Source organism: Scardinius erythrophthalmus, assembly GCF_964197995.2.
Source record: "Scardinius erythrophthalmus genome assembly, chromosome: 11".
Taxonomy (NCBI): domain Eukaryota; kingdom Metazoa; phylum Chordata; class Actinopteri; order Cypriniformes; family Leuciscidae; genus Scardinius; species Scardinius erythrophthalmus.
In genome coordinates, this window is record NC_138231.1 from 13,217,148 (window position 1) to 13,231,276 (window position 14,129).

The window sequence follows — 14,129 nt, forward strand, 5'->3', positions numbered from 1 at the left end:
TTTGACATTCAGTACAAACCATTTATGTTTTGCACACCCTTAAGTTCTGATTATTTATTTGTTTTTTTGTTGTGCTGGCGGCAGCTGCAGTCACATACTGAAGGAAGCATCTTGACCTGTTTCAACAGTTTTATGGGGTGCTGTCGCATCAACAGCCATTCTAAGGTGTCAATCAAGTTTTGGACACTCCTCCAGAGAGCGCCTTCTGGAAACCCTAAGCCTTCCTTAGCCAATGACATACGCCCAACCCAAGTCCATACCAATCATGCTACTGGCCTAAATTAGAAACAGATTGGTTTTTAGACCCCTGAATCAAGTGTAGTACTTGCATTCTGAAGTTGTCAGAAACAGCTTGCTTCTGTTCTATATCATTAACACACAATTTGTAAATACCTTGTGTGAAGGCTTCAGTGTCAGCTAAATTGCATTTTTTTTGTCTCCATACTCCATGCTATAGGTGTTTCAGCATGTATGAATCACTCTAGGGTTTGGAGTTTTGTGATTTTGTCCTGAACACTGGTTATGGTGATGTGGAGGCAATCCCGGCGCATATTGAACTGTTCCTTTTCATCAGGCATCTTTTTTTTTTCCTTTCTTACAAAGGCTTACTGTTTTGGTAGTTTCCTGGCAAGATGCTGAATATTTGCTGTTAGGGGATGTTTTTAAACATTTTATTACTGTTATTTCCTCCGCATGTTTAACAATGCATGATGTCAATTCTGTTAGTAATTTGGTGTATTCATTATGTTATTTTTGGACTTGATTGATGACCTATGTAATTACAATTTATAAATATAGCCGCAAGCAACAATCATCGGGGTCCAAGCACCAATGGCCCATGTGAATGATTTAGCGATCCAATTGAATGGGTTTGATCAAAATAGATGTGGTGTATGTGTGAACTCATATTCAACATTTAAATTTAAATGAAAAACTTGGACAGGAGAACTTGACAATTTTAAATAAATGTGAAGATTTGCAGCTCAAACCTTTATTTATCTGAAGCATTTATCTCAAGGCACTTTATTATTACAATTATTATTATTGTTACAAAGACATAAAATGATATTTTCATTTTAAAATTAAATTAATTAAAATTAAATTAAAATTAAATACAAATTAATTAGATCTATGCATTTATTTCCATCCAGAGGGATGGAAACCGATAGAAAAACATTAGGCTTAAAAGAGTCCTCCTTATCCTGTGTTTTCACACAATGTACAAATATATTAATTTTCATAACAGTAGGCCGTTCAGATTTGCTGTTAGCCGCTGAAATTTGATTGGCTGCTTGGAGGCCCCCTATTGGCGGAATTTTGCAAAACTATGTGCGTGTCCTCAGAATGTCCTGTTTTCTTTGTGTGCCAAGTTTTGTTAAGCTTGAATATTGCGTTCAGCAGCTTTAGGTCAACTCAGAAAAATAGCCTCACCGATTAATTAACTTCTATCTTTGCAATACTTCAATTAATCAAAGTTCTTTTGATACATTTTTTGCCAGCGCTGTCCCTAGCTGCAGTGTGCCTATTTTGGCGAAGATCAGACTAACATCCTAAGAGGAGTTTGAAAAAGTAGATTTTTAAGAAAATCTAAAATGGTGGGAAAACGTTATAGGCAGAAATTAAATAGGTGCTTTTCATCTTGTAGGGCTGGACTCGAGGGTTCAGGGGAAATAATAATTGAATTTGTAGCAATTAGAATTCTAATGATATGACCCAAAACAAAAATAATATCCCTAAATATGGTAATCAAATGTCCCATCTTAGGATCTACCAACAAAATGAGATGTAAAGGAAATTGCTACAGAAAGACTTCTATGTGACCATTTAAAAAAAGAGAGGATGATCTCATAAAAGTGCCACAGCAGTGAAACAGTCATTTCAACTAGGCTATCTACACTGGCATCATAGTATTGTCATTGTGGTCAGTGCCCCGTAATAAATGCAACATGTTTATCCCTGGAGCATAAACAGCATCTGATGCTCTTAATCATTCAATTTCATAGTACATTATGAGTTTGATTCAGATTCTCTTGATTGCTGGAATACAAGAGATGAAAACAAATGTTCAGGGCTGTTAATATGATTGCTTCCACATCTATATAAACTCTCTGGTCTTTGGCAGGATAGATGTGGTGGAGGCTTAGTAACTCAACTTCCACAGTGGTTTCCCAGGCTCCATCCATCTCTTTTTAAGCGTTTTCCTTAATTTCTCATTTACTGCAGACGGACAAGCTAAAATAATTTGGCCTTTAGTGAAGTAAACCTTTTATTTTTGAAAATGATATTTTAATAATAATAATGGAAGGCAGAGAGCATAGGGACAGCATTTCTAGGTCTGTTTAGTTTAATAATCTCTCTTTGTGAGACTTTGCCACCTAATCTTTCTTTCTTGTGTTAATCTGTTCAAATGTAATCTGTCTGAGGTTAGAAAGTTGCAGATAAGGCAATTCTGAAACTTCTGGAGCTTACAATGTTTTGTGAAATTTTTTCCTCAAAAGATCAAGGTAAATGTGCTCATACTATGACCACTTAAATGTTAAATGCTAACTGCAAACATGTCTCATAAGAAAATGCTTTGGCTGTTTCTTTTAATGATCTAAACTGACCAAACATCAAATAGCTTAAATATATCACTTCCTCTTTCTTTTTAATATGGTTCATTTCCGTTCCCAGGTTCTATAAGTTTTTTTCTCTCTTTTATGCTCCATGATCTTAAATGCATCACTTTTCGACCATCCTTCTCCTAAATGTCTTCCAAAATTAATTGTCATTCATTTTTTTCCTTTTCAAAGGAAATGCAACTGGCATTTAAGAGCCCTCATAGCATGTTACCATATATCTGCCTCTTTTTTTTATGTTTCCATGTACTTTTTGCCCCAGTTCCCTTTAACTGTGATGCCGCTCTTAGGTCAGAGGAGAGGTAATAGAAGACCAGTGCCCAGGCTGCTAAGATAAAACTCTGTAATCGAGAGAAACGTCCCAGGACTGTGTAAACTTTTCCATTCATGAAAGCATTCACTTGAAAGGCAGTTCAGCATGCACAGCAGTCAAAATTACTATCCTGTTACTCTTAAACATGGCTTTGATCGCCTAAATGTTCTTTTTCTACACTTCAAGGGTTTCTCACACTGCCAAAATATGGTCGCTCTGAAATGATCTCTCTCTCGAGGGAGATTTTAGAGTTCTCCAAGCATTTGTTTATATAGTGTTTTTCTTTGTTCACCATAAACTAAAAGCAAACCATAAAAAAACAGTTATACATACATACATTTGCTGAAGATGGTAATATCAAAATACACTTCAGAGATACTGAATGCATGCAAAATATATTAGAGTCTCTCTTGCACAGCCCCTATAATTTTTGTGTCAAGAAATTTGTATTTTTTGGACTCTAATGCACTTTCTGACTTCTTCAACATAAAATGCTTTTGATTTGATTTAAAGGGGATGTATTTGCTGAGTGGTTTGGGAAAAGCTTCCCTTTTATAGACTATTTGTTTGAAATTCTCCCTGCGTTTACCAAAATAATCATACATGTTGTGTGTGATTTGTTAAGTTCAGTACAGGCTGTCGTCTTGGCACCACTATAGTTATCTTTTATGCTTCCTTGGGAAAAAACATGTTTAACAGTTTTACAGCTCATCAAACCTTGAACAAAGAAAGAATGCTGGAAAGCAGAGACAACATGGCTTTAGAAACAGCACACAAAGTCATTGGCCTTGCACACTGACACAGGCAACCGCAGCACAATGACCTCACGCCAGACTCACTCGCCGCTGACAGAAGAGCATACCTGAGTTATAAGGTCTTTCCTATTATGAAGGAGAACAGCTGATGGGAACATAATGAGAACAGGCTGGTCTTTCAGAACAGAGCCACTGCCAGTTAGACCCAGCGGGGTTACCTACCACAGCATGCTACGCCAATTAATTCTATACTTGGACTGCACAATTAAATAAATTAAAATGTAACTTGTGAAATTGCCTAGTCCAATTATTAAACTATTAAAATGTACTCACATAACAGTTTATCTGGTCTGGCCTTTAAGCTTGTAATATGGGCACAAGCGACACAAACTCAATGTTGTATAAGGTTTAAATAGAAAAAATAGTGTTCTCACTTTTGGCCACTATGTATGAGATTTCTCTGTCACTGCATCTTTGTGACCTTTCTAGGTCTCAGAAAACCTTCTGGCACTGAACAGGAAGCTCCCTGTCACCCCGGTTCAACTGTGACCCTTGATCCTAGACATCCGCCACTGGCTGCCAGCACAAATATTTAGCATCTGTGTGGACAAAACAGAACCCATTTTTATCCTTCGATCTATGAGGTCATTTGACCATGATCCAGCAGCTTATTTTTGCCTCTAACAGTAATCATTGTGTTTCTGCAGAGATTGGACCCATTACAATAACAACAGATCCAAAGAAGTTCCAGGATGAGCTGCGGGAGCTTTACGTCCAGGTGAGTTCATGCTCTCTACTTTGGGTTTGTTGACATGTTTGATCACAGCTCTATTTGAATCCATATTCAGTCCAAGAATGAGCCTTAACTGGCAAATAAAGACTGCAAACGTGTTGTACTGTAATCAATAGAGAATAGTGACTGCTGTTCAAAACTGAAGTATTGCACCCATGACATGGCATTTTTGGCTTGTATGACAGTATATCTGGCAGGTACAATGATTTGAATGAGCACTTTTGTGATTTGTCAGCAATGTACTCTCCAAGTGATCCGGATTGTTATCCGGGGTCCAAAGAAATTTTGAGAGAAAAAGAAAAGATTTTACCAAATGCATTTTTAGGGATTTCAAAGTTAACAGATATTAATTAAAGATCTTTAACCCAATAATGTTTAACGTATTTAACATTCAATATTTAATTTTCTAATTCATTATGTTCATTCAGATTTCTATATAGTGGTTGAAAATCTTAAATCTCGTTATTATATTACTGGCAGACCTAGTTTTTGTGATTGATGTGATTGCAGAGGTGAATTGCCATGTTAACAGTTTGACATGGACTACCCATTAAGAAAGCAATGTCTGCTCAGAATGAGTATAAAGTATCTTCTTTGTATTTTTCTCGCTCTCAGCATCTGTCTCAGCTGTTTGTGGCAAAGCAGTGGAAATGCAGACTCACTGATTAAGTGCAGTTCTGTATTGGAGCAAATAATTTTTTTCTCTCTCTGAGGCAGAAGTTCAAGTAGAGCAGGATTCGGTGTAGTTTGTGTGGAGTTTGTAAAAGGGATTAATTACTTAAATCACTGTCATGTCTTTTCCAGTGCTTGAGAACAACCTTCATAACCTTTCCTACAATCTTTTCATTGTTCTATGTTTGGGTTTGCTATCTGCTGTGTGCGTGCGTGTATGTGTGTGTGTGTGTGTTTGTGTAAAGAACAGAGAAGCAAAGATCACTCGCTTCCAGATGTTTCATTTAGACACGTGCCCCCTGGAATGCATGGAGACAAGAATCTTAACCCTCCATGTGAGAAAAGACAGACATACCTATATCAGATACATAGATGTACACAAACATTTTACTTTTATCCATGTCGGTTTAAAGGAAGAAACGTTTCTAACAACTCTTGGAAGTCATCCATTTAGGTCCAAGATTGTGCTCCACGTTTCATTCCAAGGTCAACATCAGTTGCAGGCATGACTCCCATGACAAGCTTTACAGCATGCCGTAGATTTCTACTTTCATGATTAGGCCAAATCTACTGGCTGTCTGACCAGCTCGTTGCCCTTTTCCAACTTGTTGCAATTAAGATGAATATCTGCCTTTGAGGAATCTGAATGTTCCATCGACAGAACACATTGACTGTGTGCTCACATTAATTTTGATTTATCTGTGCAGCACTTTTTTCAAATACACATTGTTCCAAATCAGTTTGACAGAGAAGAGAAGATAAATAAAGAAGATAAAAGGCAAAGAAAAATAGGGTTACAAAGCCAAGTGTAAGAGGAAATACTGTAGCTCAAACGGATGAGCATGGTTCTAGCAACATCAATGTCTTGGGTTCGATCCACTAGGAATGTAAGAACTGACCAAATATATACCTTGAATTTAGTTTAAGTTGCTTTAGATGGATGCCAAAATGCATAAATGTAAAGAGTGGCAAGGAAAAATTAAAATGTCTACATAAATGAGGAAGAAACCTTTGAGGAAACCCTCTGTCTCCAAATGACAGCATTTGCCATTTACAGCAATGTTAAGAAAATGGACAGATAATTGGAGTAACTAACTAAAAATACAATGGATTAATTGTAAATTCTAATTAATGTGCCAGAAAATCCCATATATATATATATATATACACTACTGTACAAGAGTTTGGAAATGGTTACCTTTATTCAGCAAGGATGCAATAAATTAATCAAACGTAACAGTAAAGACATTTATAATGTCACAAAAGATTTCTATTTTAAATAAATCCTGTTCTTTTGAACTTTCTATTCATTAGAGAATCCTGTAAAAATGTATTATGGTTTCCAGAAAAATATTAAGCTGCAAAACCTTTCAATATTGATAGTAATAATAAGAAATGTTTTTTGAGCACCAAATGATTAGAATGATTTCTGAAGGATCATGTGACCTTCTATTGGATCAGGGAGTATTGGCTGTTATTTTAAATTGAAATAATATTTAACAATATTACTGTTTTTACTGTGTTTTAAAAAAATTCAGCCTTAGTGACTTGTCCTCCCTAAAAACTCAAGCTTTATGTCTCCTAGCAATAGAGAAAATAACTAAAATAATAGATAGCTCTTTGTGTTTTTCCCCCCCACATACAGTAATTATTGTTGATTTCATGACAAATAATTATGGATCGTTTCAGGGAGGTGGAGATTGTCCAGAGATGAGCATTGGAGCCATCAAGATTGCCCTTGAAATCTCCCTACCAGGGTCCTACATTTATGTGTTTACGGATGCCCGATCAAAAGACTACAAGTTGACCCATGACGTTCTTCAGCTCATTCAGCAGAAACAGTCACAGGTCAAATCATTCTCTCGATTTTATTGAAAGATCTTGCCTGTGTTGGTCGTTACATATTAGCATATTACATATTTATCATTTGTAAGTCACTTTGGATAAAAGCATCTGCTAAATGATCAGTGTGTATGTATGTGGGCAGGTGGTGTTTGTGTTGACCGGTGACTGTGATGACCGATCGCATATCGGCTATAAGGTGTATGAGGAGATTGCCTCGACCAGCTCAGGACAGGTATTCCATCTCGACAAGAAACAAGTCAATGAGGTAAGACTGCTTGGGCTTGTTTGATTTATCCAAAGATTGTCAATTTGCTGTGTCTTTGTGTTTCAGGGAATAGCACACTGCTGCTATTGTATATTTCCAAGGAGTAATAGTGAAATCTCTTAATATTCTGGTTTGGTTTCCAGGCCAAATTTTTATTCACTAGACTACAGTATTTGACGATAACCTTACGATGACAGATTGAACAAATGATTAGAAAGATTAGAAAAGATAATAGAGGTGCTTGAGGTCCAGTGACGCAGTATACTCATGGATGAAGGCTTTACTTAATTTGAGCATGGTAACATGAACATAAGTCCAGGATACTGTTTTATAGTTCTCTGAAAAGCAAGGATTTATTTTTTTGATGTTCCAAACAGTTCCTATCAATCCTCTTATGCGGTCAAGATGGTGATCCTCCAGAATTTTGACATTAGAATCAAACACAAACTGAAATATTTGAGAAGACAAAATACTTTATTTGGAGTTATAGTTCCCAAAGCACTGCTTCTCAAAATGTACTGTCATTTTAAAATCTCTAAAATCCTAGCCCTTTGCTATAGATTTGTTCGATGTCTCTGTGCTTAAATGGATAGTTAACATTTACTCACCCTCAATTTGATCCAAATCTGTATATATATATTTATAATGATTAAAAAATCTATATTATATACATATAAAAATTATCTGATGTACAGACCTCCTATTAACCCTCTGAGGTCGGCAAACGCGCCGGCGTGTTTTGCTGGTTTTTTTTCACATTGTAGCACTATAAACTTAAATTACTCCGTCATTTATGGTCATACAGAAAAAAGAAATATAAAAAAAGAATCTGTGATATTTTTACTTTTGTATGTGTCCACTTACAATCAAATCAAAACATTGTGCTTTTGTAAAATAAAGAAAATAAACAGGGTGTGCGTTCTGCCTCTCCGTCGCGGTGAACTTTCTTTTCTTGAGCACGTCTATAAACTGAAACAAAACTCAGCGAATACTTATCACACATTTATGAGCCATACCTTTATAAACATTTAAGTGTGTACTTTTAAATGATCGGATTCAAACTGAAAACAAATATTCTCTGTTTAAGTAATTTGTATAAAACCAACAAGATGTCCAGCTTCTCAAACGCTTCCTAATTATTTTTAATTTGAACACGCCCACTCGAGCAAAAGAGATTGACATGCAAATCTCCACATGGAACGCGATCGCGCTCATTACCTCAAAAACAAAACACCAAAACACTTCACAAGTCTCTGCTTTTCATCGAGTTTGAAAGACGCGCCGTGAGCTTACATTGGAATTACCTCAGAAGAAGAAAAACGCGATTTGAAGACAAGAAAGATGTAAGGTAAGAAATTCTTACATATTAGTTTGTTATTGTTGCATAAATTTCACATTGCAGTTGAACTGTTGCTAGATATATGGTGAATATTATAATATTTAGACCCGTGTTTACTTTTACTGTGTTTGTGGATATCTGCTCAAATGTAGATATGTATATGGTAACCATAATGTTTTATATTTGAGCGCGATCGCGTTTGAATGTATCATATTTTGGAACGCGATCGCGTTTGAATGTGTCATATTTTGGATCGCGATCGCGTTTGAAAAGCACCAAACGGCTTCATGTTTTTACTATTATCTCATTTCATATCATCATAACGAATGGAAACATTTGAAGTAACATGATAATCAATATATTTTTCTCTAGCTTAGTTGTTACTGAAATATTTTGGAAGATTTATAGGCTGCTATAGGTTATTGTTATTATTATTTTATGCAGCACTGCGCATAGCCTATGCTTACAAGGCACAACAAACCTGGGGTTCATTATATTATATATTGTTGGAAACATTTATGTGTGTGTGTGTGTGTGTATTCTGTGAATTTTAAAAAGCAAATTTAACCAGAAAAATTGAAAATTTATTCCCAAAATCGTGCTGGCCTTTCTCTTGATATCAGTATGTTCACTTTTTTTTTCTTTCAGGGCCCAGATGCCACTGAGTCCTGCTGACTTCAACATTCACATGAGTCTCTGTACATGAACATGGTAAAGTGAAAATCAAACACCTTGGAAATGAAAGGTATGTACAATGTTTTTAGGAATGGCACAAAGGTCTCTTTGGATCAGTGTGTTCAATAAGTGCTTTTTTGTCATTTGTTTTGTATCTTTGGATTATATTGTGTTGTAAATAAATCAAACAATCTAAAAGCCATTCTTTTTTAAATCTCCTCATTCTTTGTGCAAGGTTGCTCAGAATGATAGGGCCTGATAGCTCCTAATAGGGCCGTTAGGGGAGGGTCTTTGTCTTTCTCAGGTGTGAAAAGCTTACATATTAATGAGCTCCCGATTAATGAGCTCTCATAAAGCTTTTTCACACAAAACACGTCGTAAAATTTTTAAATCAATATATTGTCTTATCTGAATGAGCAGTCAGGGTGGTTTTCACATAGTTTTACAGCAAATATTCTAGGCTACGTCATACAATTTTCAAAAGTCTTGTGAAGAAATAATCAGTATGGGTTTCATGACCTTATTTCAGTGAGAATTTTTTTTGTATTTTCACAAACCACGCATAAATGTCATTATCTCAAAACAACAAACTTTTACACACATGCTGCTGATATATTATTGTAGCAGAGTTTGTGCTGAATACAGTGTAATTAGACTTTAGCCATGAAAATGTCACAAGTAACAGAAATAAGCACAAATGTCAGAGCATGTCAGAACACCTCCAGGGCCCAGAAAACAGCTCAGACCCCAGAGGGTTAAGTGGTCCTTGTTTCTGTCCTTTTTCCCATAGATCCAGAACCCTGCCCAATAATCATAGAAACATTGAAGTTATAAGCCATCTATAAACGTCATCAAACCATACAAACTTACACATTTTTCAAAAATCTTTTCACTGCAGGTTTTGAAATGGGTAGAGGAGGCAGTGCAGTCCTCTAAGGTTCACTTGCTCTCGACTGATCACCAAAACGGGCTTGCTAACACCTGGCGGATCCCCTTTGACCCTAGCCTGAAGGAAGTGACTGTTGCCTTAAGCGGCCCTGCACCGAACATTGAAATCCGAAATTCTCAGGGTAAGGAGAACATCTTTGTCCTCTGTCTGTTTTGAGCCTTCCCAGAACCAACACATAGTGTAGAGTGACGAAGAACTGAAGCATGAACCTCTTGTGCTCCTAGGAAAACTTATCGGGATGAAGGAAGGTCTGTCTGAGCTCCTTCACATCCCAAACTCTGCCAAAGTCCTCAACCTGAAAGACCCAGCGCCAGGAATGTGGACCATAAAGGTGATGAACTGGTTTATCGCAGACTAAGATACACATACACATTTGACAGGTCTTTTGTGTCATTGTAGATGATTTAACTTTAACTGGTGGCTTTCCAGAAAGGTAAAATGATTGCTTTAGTCTGTTTTATCTCCTCAGAATAAGAACAGATTGCAGATTGATAGATAGGTACTGAAGGCCAAGGTTGTGTGGTGAAGTCATTTATGTTGTTGCTCTACACATGTTGTGGAATCTGTTGTATGGGGCTTTGATTAGTCCACTGGGTAGTGGGTTGCTTTAGGGTACACAAAGTCCCAAAGGGCCAGTTAAATGAAACGACAACATTTTTGCCTGATTGATTTGTGCCCTGTGGCTCATGTACACATAAGGGAACATCTCAAAGCCTACTTGATCTGCAGGATGGCTGTTCTTTAAATTTGGAGAGCTTGATGATTTATGTGCATAGAAATATAAAGAGAGACCATGTCATCCTCAATTTACTTTAGCGCTGAAGAGAGGGCTGAGATCTTCGTCTGGCATGATCCGTGCAGAGTCCACCCTATATCTGTTAGTTTATTTTCTTCTTCCGCACGACCTCTCCTCCTCCCTCGCTTCACAAGTCATGTAAATAGTATGTGTGCTGAAATTGGCTCTCTTAGACCATGATCTGTGAGAGATCATATTTTAGACCAGGGATGGGCAACTTCGGTCCTGGAGGGCCAATGTCCTACAGAGTTTAGCTCCAACCCTAATCAAACACACCTGAACAAGCTAATCGAGGTCCTCAGGATTACTAGAAAGTTACAGGCAGGTGATTTTTTTCAGGGTTGGAGCTAAACTCTGTAGGACAGTGGCCCTCCAGGACCGAAGTTGCCCATCCCTGTTTTAGACCATGATCTTAGAACATCTCCTGTGACAAACAGGTTTGGTTCAGCTATGCTCAGATAAAATGGAGTGTGAAAATGTATGTACCTGTAGTTTACACATTCCATTACCATTCAAAAGTTTGAGGTCAGTACGATTTTTTTTAAAGCTGCTTCGTTCATTTGATTAAAAAAAAATACACAAAAACAATTTGCAGTCCTGTATGTAATGCAAAAAGTATTTTTTATATGGACGGTAACTTTAATGGGTTTACTGAAAGTTATAGAGAATTGTAGTCCCTTACATAAATCCCGGAAAAGGCATTGTTCAGAGGAGGTTATATTTGTTACCACTTGTCACCGGAGTATGACGTTTATTTATACTTTGGCTATTTAAATTGTTCTGTTGCATGTCGATATAAAAAAAAAAAACAATGGCCAAAAATCCCCTCATGCTTCTCTTTTCCATATATTCTCCATCTTTCTGTCTTTATTAAAGCTTTTGTATCATTAACGTGATCACTTTTAATACTCTCCTGACCTTCAGTGTATTTATAAACATAAATGATCAGACAGCCTATCTCTCACAAGAACATGAGCTGAAATGGAAAAATCCCTTCCCTTGTATTTATTTTCCCCAGAACAACTTTAATTAACGTGTTTAAATAATGTCAATGTTTGTCAGAAAGCATGCAGATTGTGACCACCATCTCTGAGTGTTTCCATGTTTTGATGGCGTCTGACGGGGTGTTCTGCCTCAGGGTTGTTTTAGGTGGATTAGTAAATGTTTGACCTGAATATCACTTGGCAGGACTAATTCAAGGCAGGCTTTAAAAACAGGATGGATGGATATAATTTAATCTTAATCTTCTGTAAATTGCTCTGCGAAGGCCTTCCCTTGAATCTCTTGAATGCCCCTTTATCCCCATATCCCATGTCTTTCCTTCTCTCTCCTCCACATTTCTCAGAGGAATCTTTCAGGATCTTCTCCTCATCATTCTTGGCGTCATGTCATGCAGTGCTTCATGGCCCATGGTAATTCTTTAGGATGGTTGTAATTTCAAAAGAATGCAAGCAGAGGATGGGTTGCCATGGCTCGCCCTGGAGCAGTGAGCTGCAGACAACATCAAGCGTACACCAGACCCTTAGCACCAAACAGTCATAAAGGGCAGCACGGAACAGCAGGGATCATGTTTAAATGACTCGGACTGCTCCATCTGCCAAAAGTGAAGAAAGAAAGAGAGTCATTTTTAAGCGTGCTGTATCTGTGGATCTTGAGCCGACTGTCAACATAAATTTGTTCTGTTGTGCTTCTTCCATATGAAAAACAAATTATATCATTACAATTGAATGCTGTTATCTTAACAAATACAAATAACTTTTTCTATTTGTTTATTTCTTTGTGATGTTGTCAATTTGACCTCAGACGTCCAGTGAGGGCAGACACTCAGTCCGTATATCAGGCCTCAGCACCATCGATTTCCGAGCAGGCTTTTCCCGAAAACAAACGTTGGACTTCAAAATGACATCCAGCAGGCCAGTCCGGGGTGAGTTATTTAAAGGTTATTTAAAGGTTAGTTTAAAGTGTTTGACCATTCAATAGTTTTTTATGAGATTTTTTTAATGTTTGTGAAAGAACTCTTTTGGCTCACTAAGGCTGTATTTATTTGATATACAGTAAATAAGTGATATTGTGAAATATTATTAGAGTTTAAATGAGTTTTCTATTTTAATGTTTTAAATAGGGCTGCAACTAACGATTATTTTGATAATCGATTAATCGGACGATTATTTTTTCGATTAATCGGATAGGGTTTTTTAAAAATTCAATTTGATTTTTTTTATAACTAAATAAAACCCTAAATCAGGGTATTTATGTGTAAAAGTGTACTTTAAAAAGTGCAAAAGCCACACATTGAGTTTTACTAATATAATCTTTAATTTTTACATTTTAAACCCCAAACACAAAAGTTTGTCCAGTTTTTAAACAGTAAAACTTCTTTAAATATCCAAAATATATATAAAAAAAACAAAATATTGAGTTGCGCTGCTCATATAAACTTCACATTATGAAATTAGGACACAAACATGTTTGTAATAAGATATTAAGCAGCAGATTTTGAATTCCAGTGTAGAATGCGATCTGTTATTTCTTGATAACAGACCGCTGCGAAGTATAACACACCAGAAAAATAGAGCGTTGCTATGGACGCAGGATTCTAACCGTAGAGACGGAACGGACTATTTTCTTTAGCGGAAGCAATACAATCATTTTTAAATCAATAAACTCCTTTTTAAATCAATATTTTGTGTAAAATAATTGATTTATTTGGTGGGTAGCCATGTAATAAGCGGGATTATCCCTTACATAGTAGACAAATGCTATAAAAAGAGAGCGGAATGGAGGTACGCAGCTGACAACAGGCTTGGTTAAAAGTACAGGAAAAATGATGTATTACTGCACAAGCATTCGCTGAAAACCACTGACTACAGTGACTAAAAAACAATATTTTACTGCTGCTGTTATTTAACTGCCTTTATATTTAGTGCTTCACTTTGTAAACACCATTTAATTTAACCTATTTCTGCGGTAGCGCTATTTTAATCCATCACTTATGTTGCGAGCGAACTGATTGCGCAACCTGATGCTCGATACAAAATAGATCTAGTGTGACTGTCCCGAAGTTAGTAAACAAAGCTGTTTACACAGTAGCATTGAATTCAACTAGACT

At 36.6% G+C, this 14,129-nt stretch overlaps 1 protein-coding gene across 6 annotated transcripts in view; it reads left to right on the plus strand.

The window, feature by feature from the left end:
- The window catches only part of hmcn1 (hemicentin 1), a 116,537-nt gene that overhangs the window by 12,167 nt on the left and 90,241 nt on the right, over nt 1–14,129 (plus strand). For all 6 annotated transcript variants that reach the window (XM_081377750.1, XM_081377753.1, XM_081377752.1 and 3 more), the window contains exons 2-7: nt 4,394–4,464; nt 6,841–6,999; nt 7,139–7,261; nt 10,174–10,345; nt 10,449–10,555; nt 12,824–12,944. In XM_081377750.1, the coding sequence (XP_081233876.1) occupies nt 4,394–4,464; nt 6,841–6,999; nt 7,139–7,261; nt 10,174–10,345; nt 10,449–10,555; nt 12,824–12,944 (753 nt within the window). The remainder of the gene's footprint in view (nt 1–4,393; nt 4,465–6,840; nt 7,000–7,138; nt 7,262–10,173; nt 10,346–10,448; nt 10,556–12,823; nt 12,945–14,129) is intronic.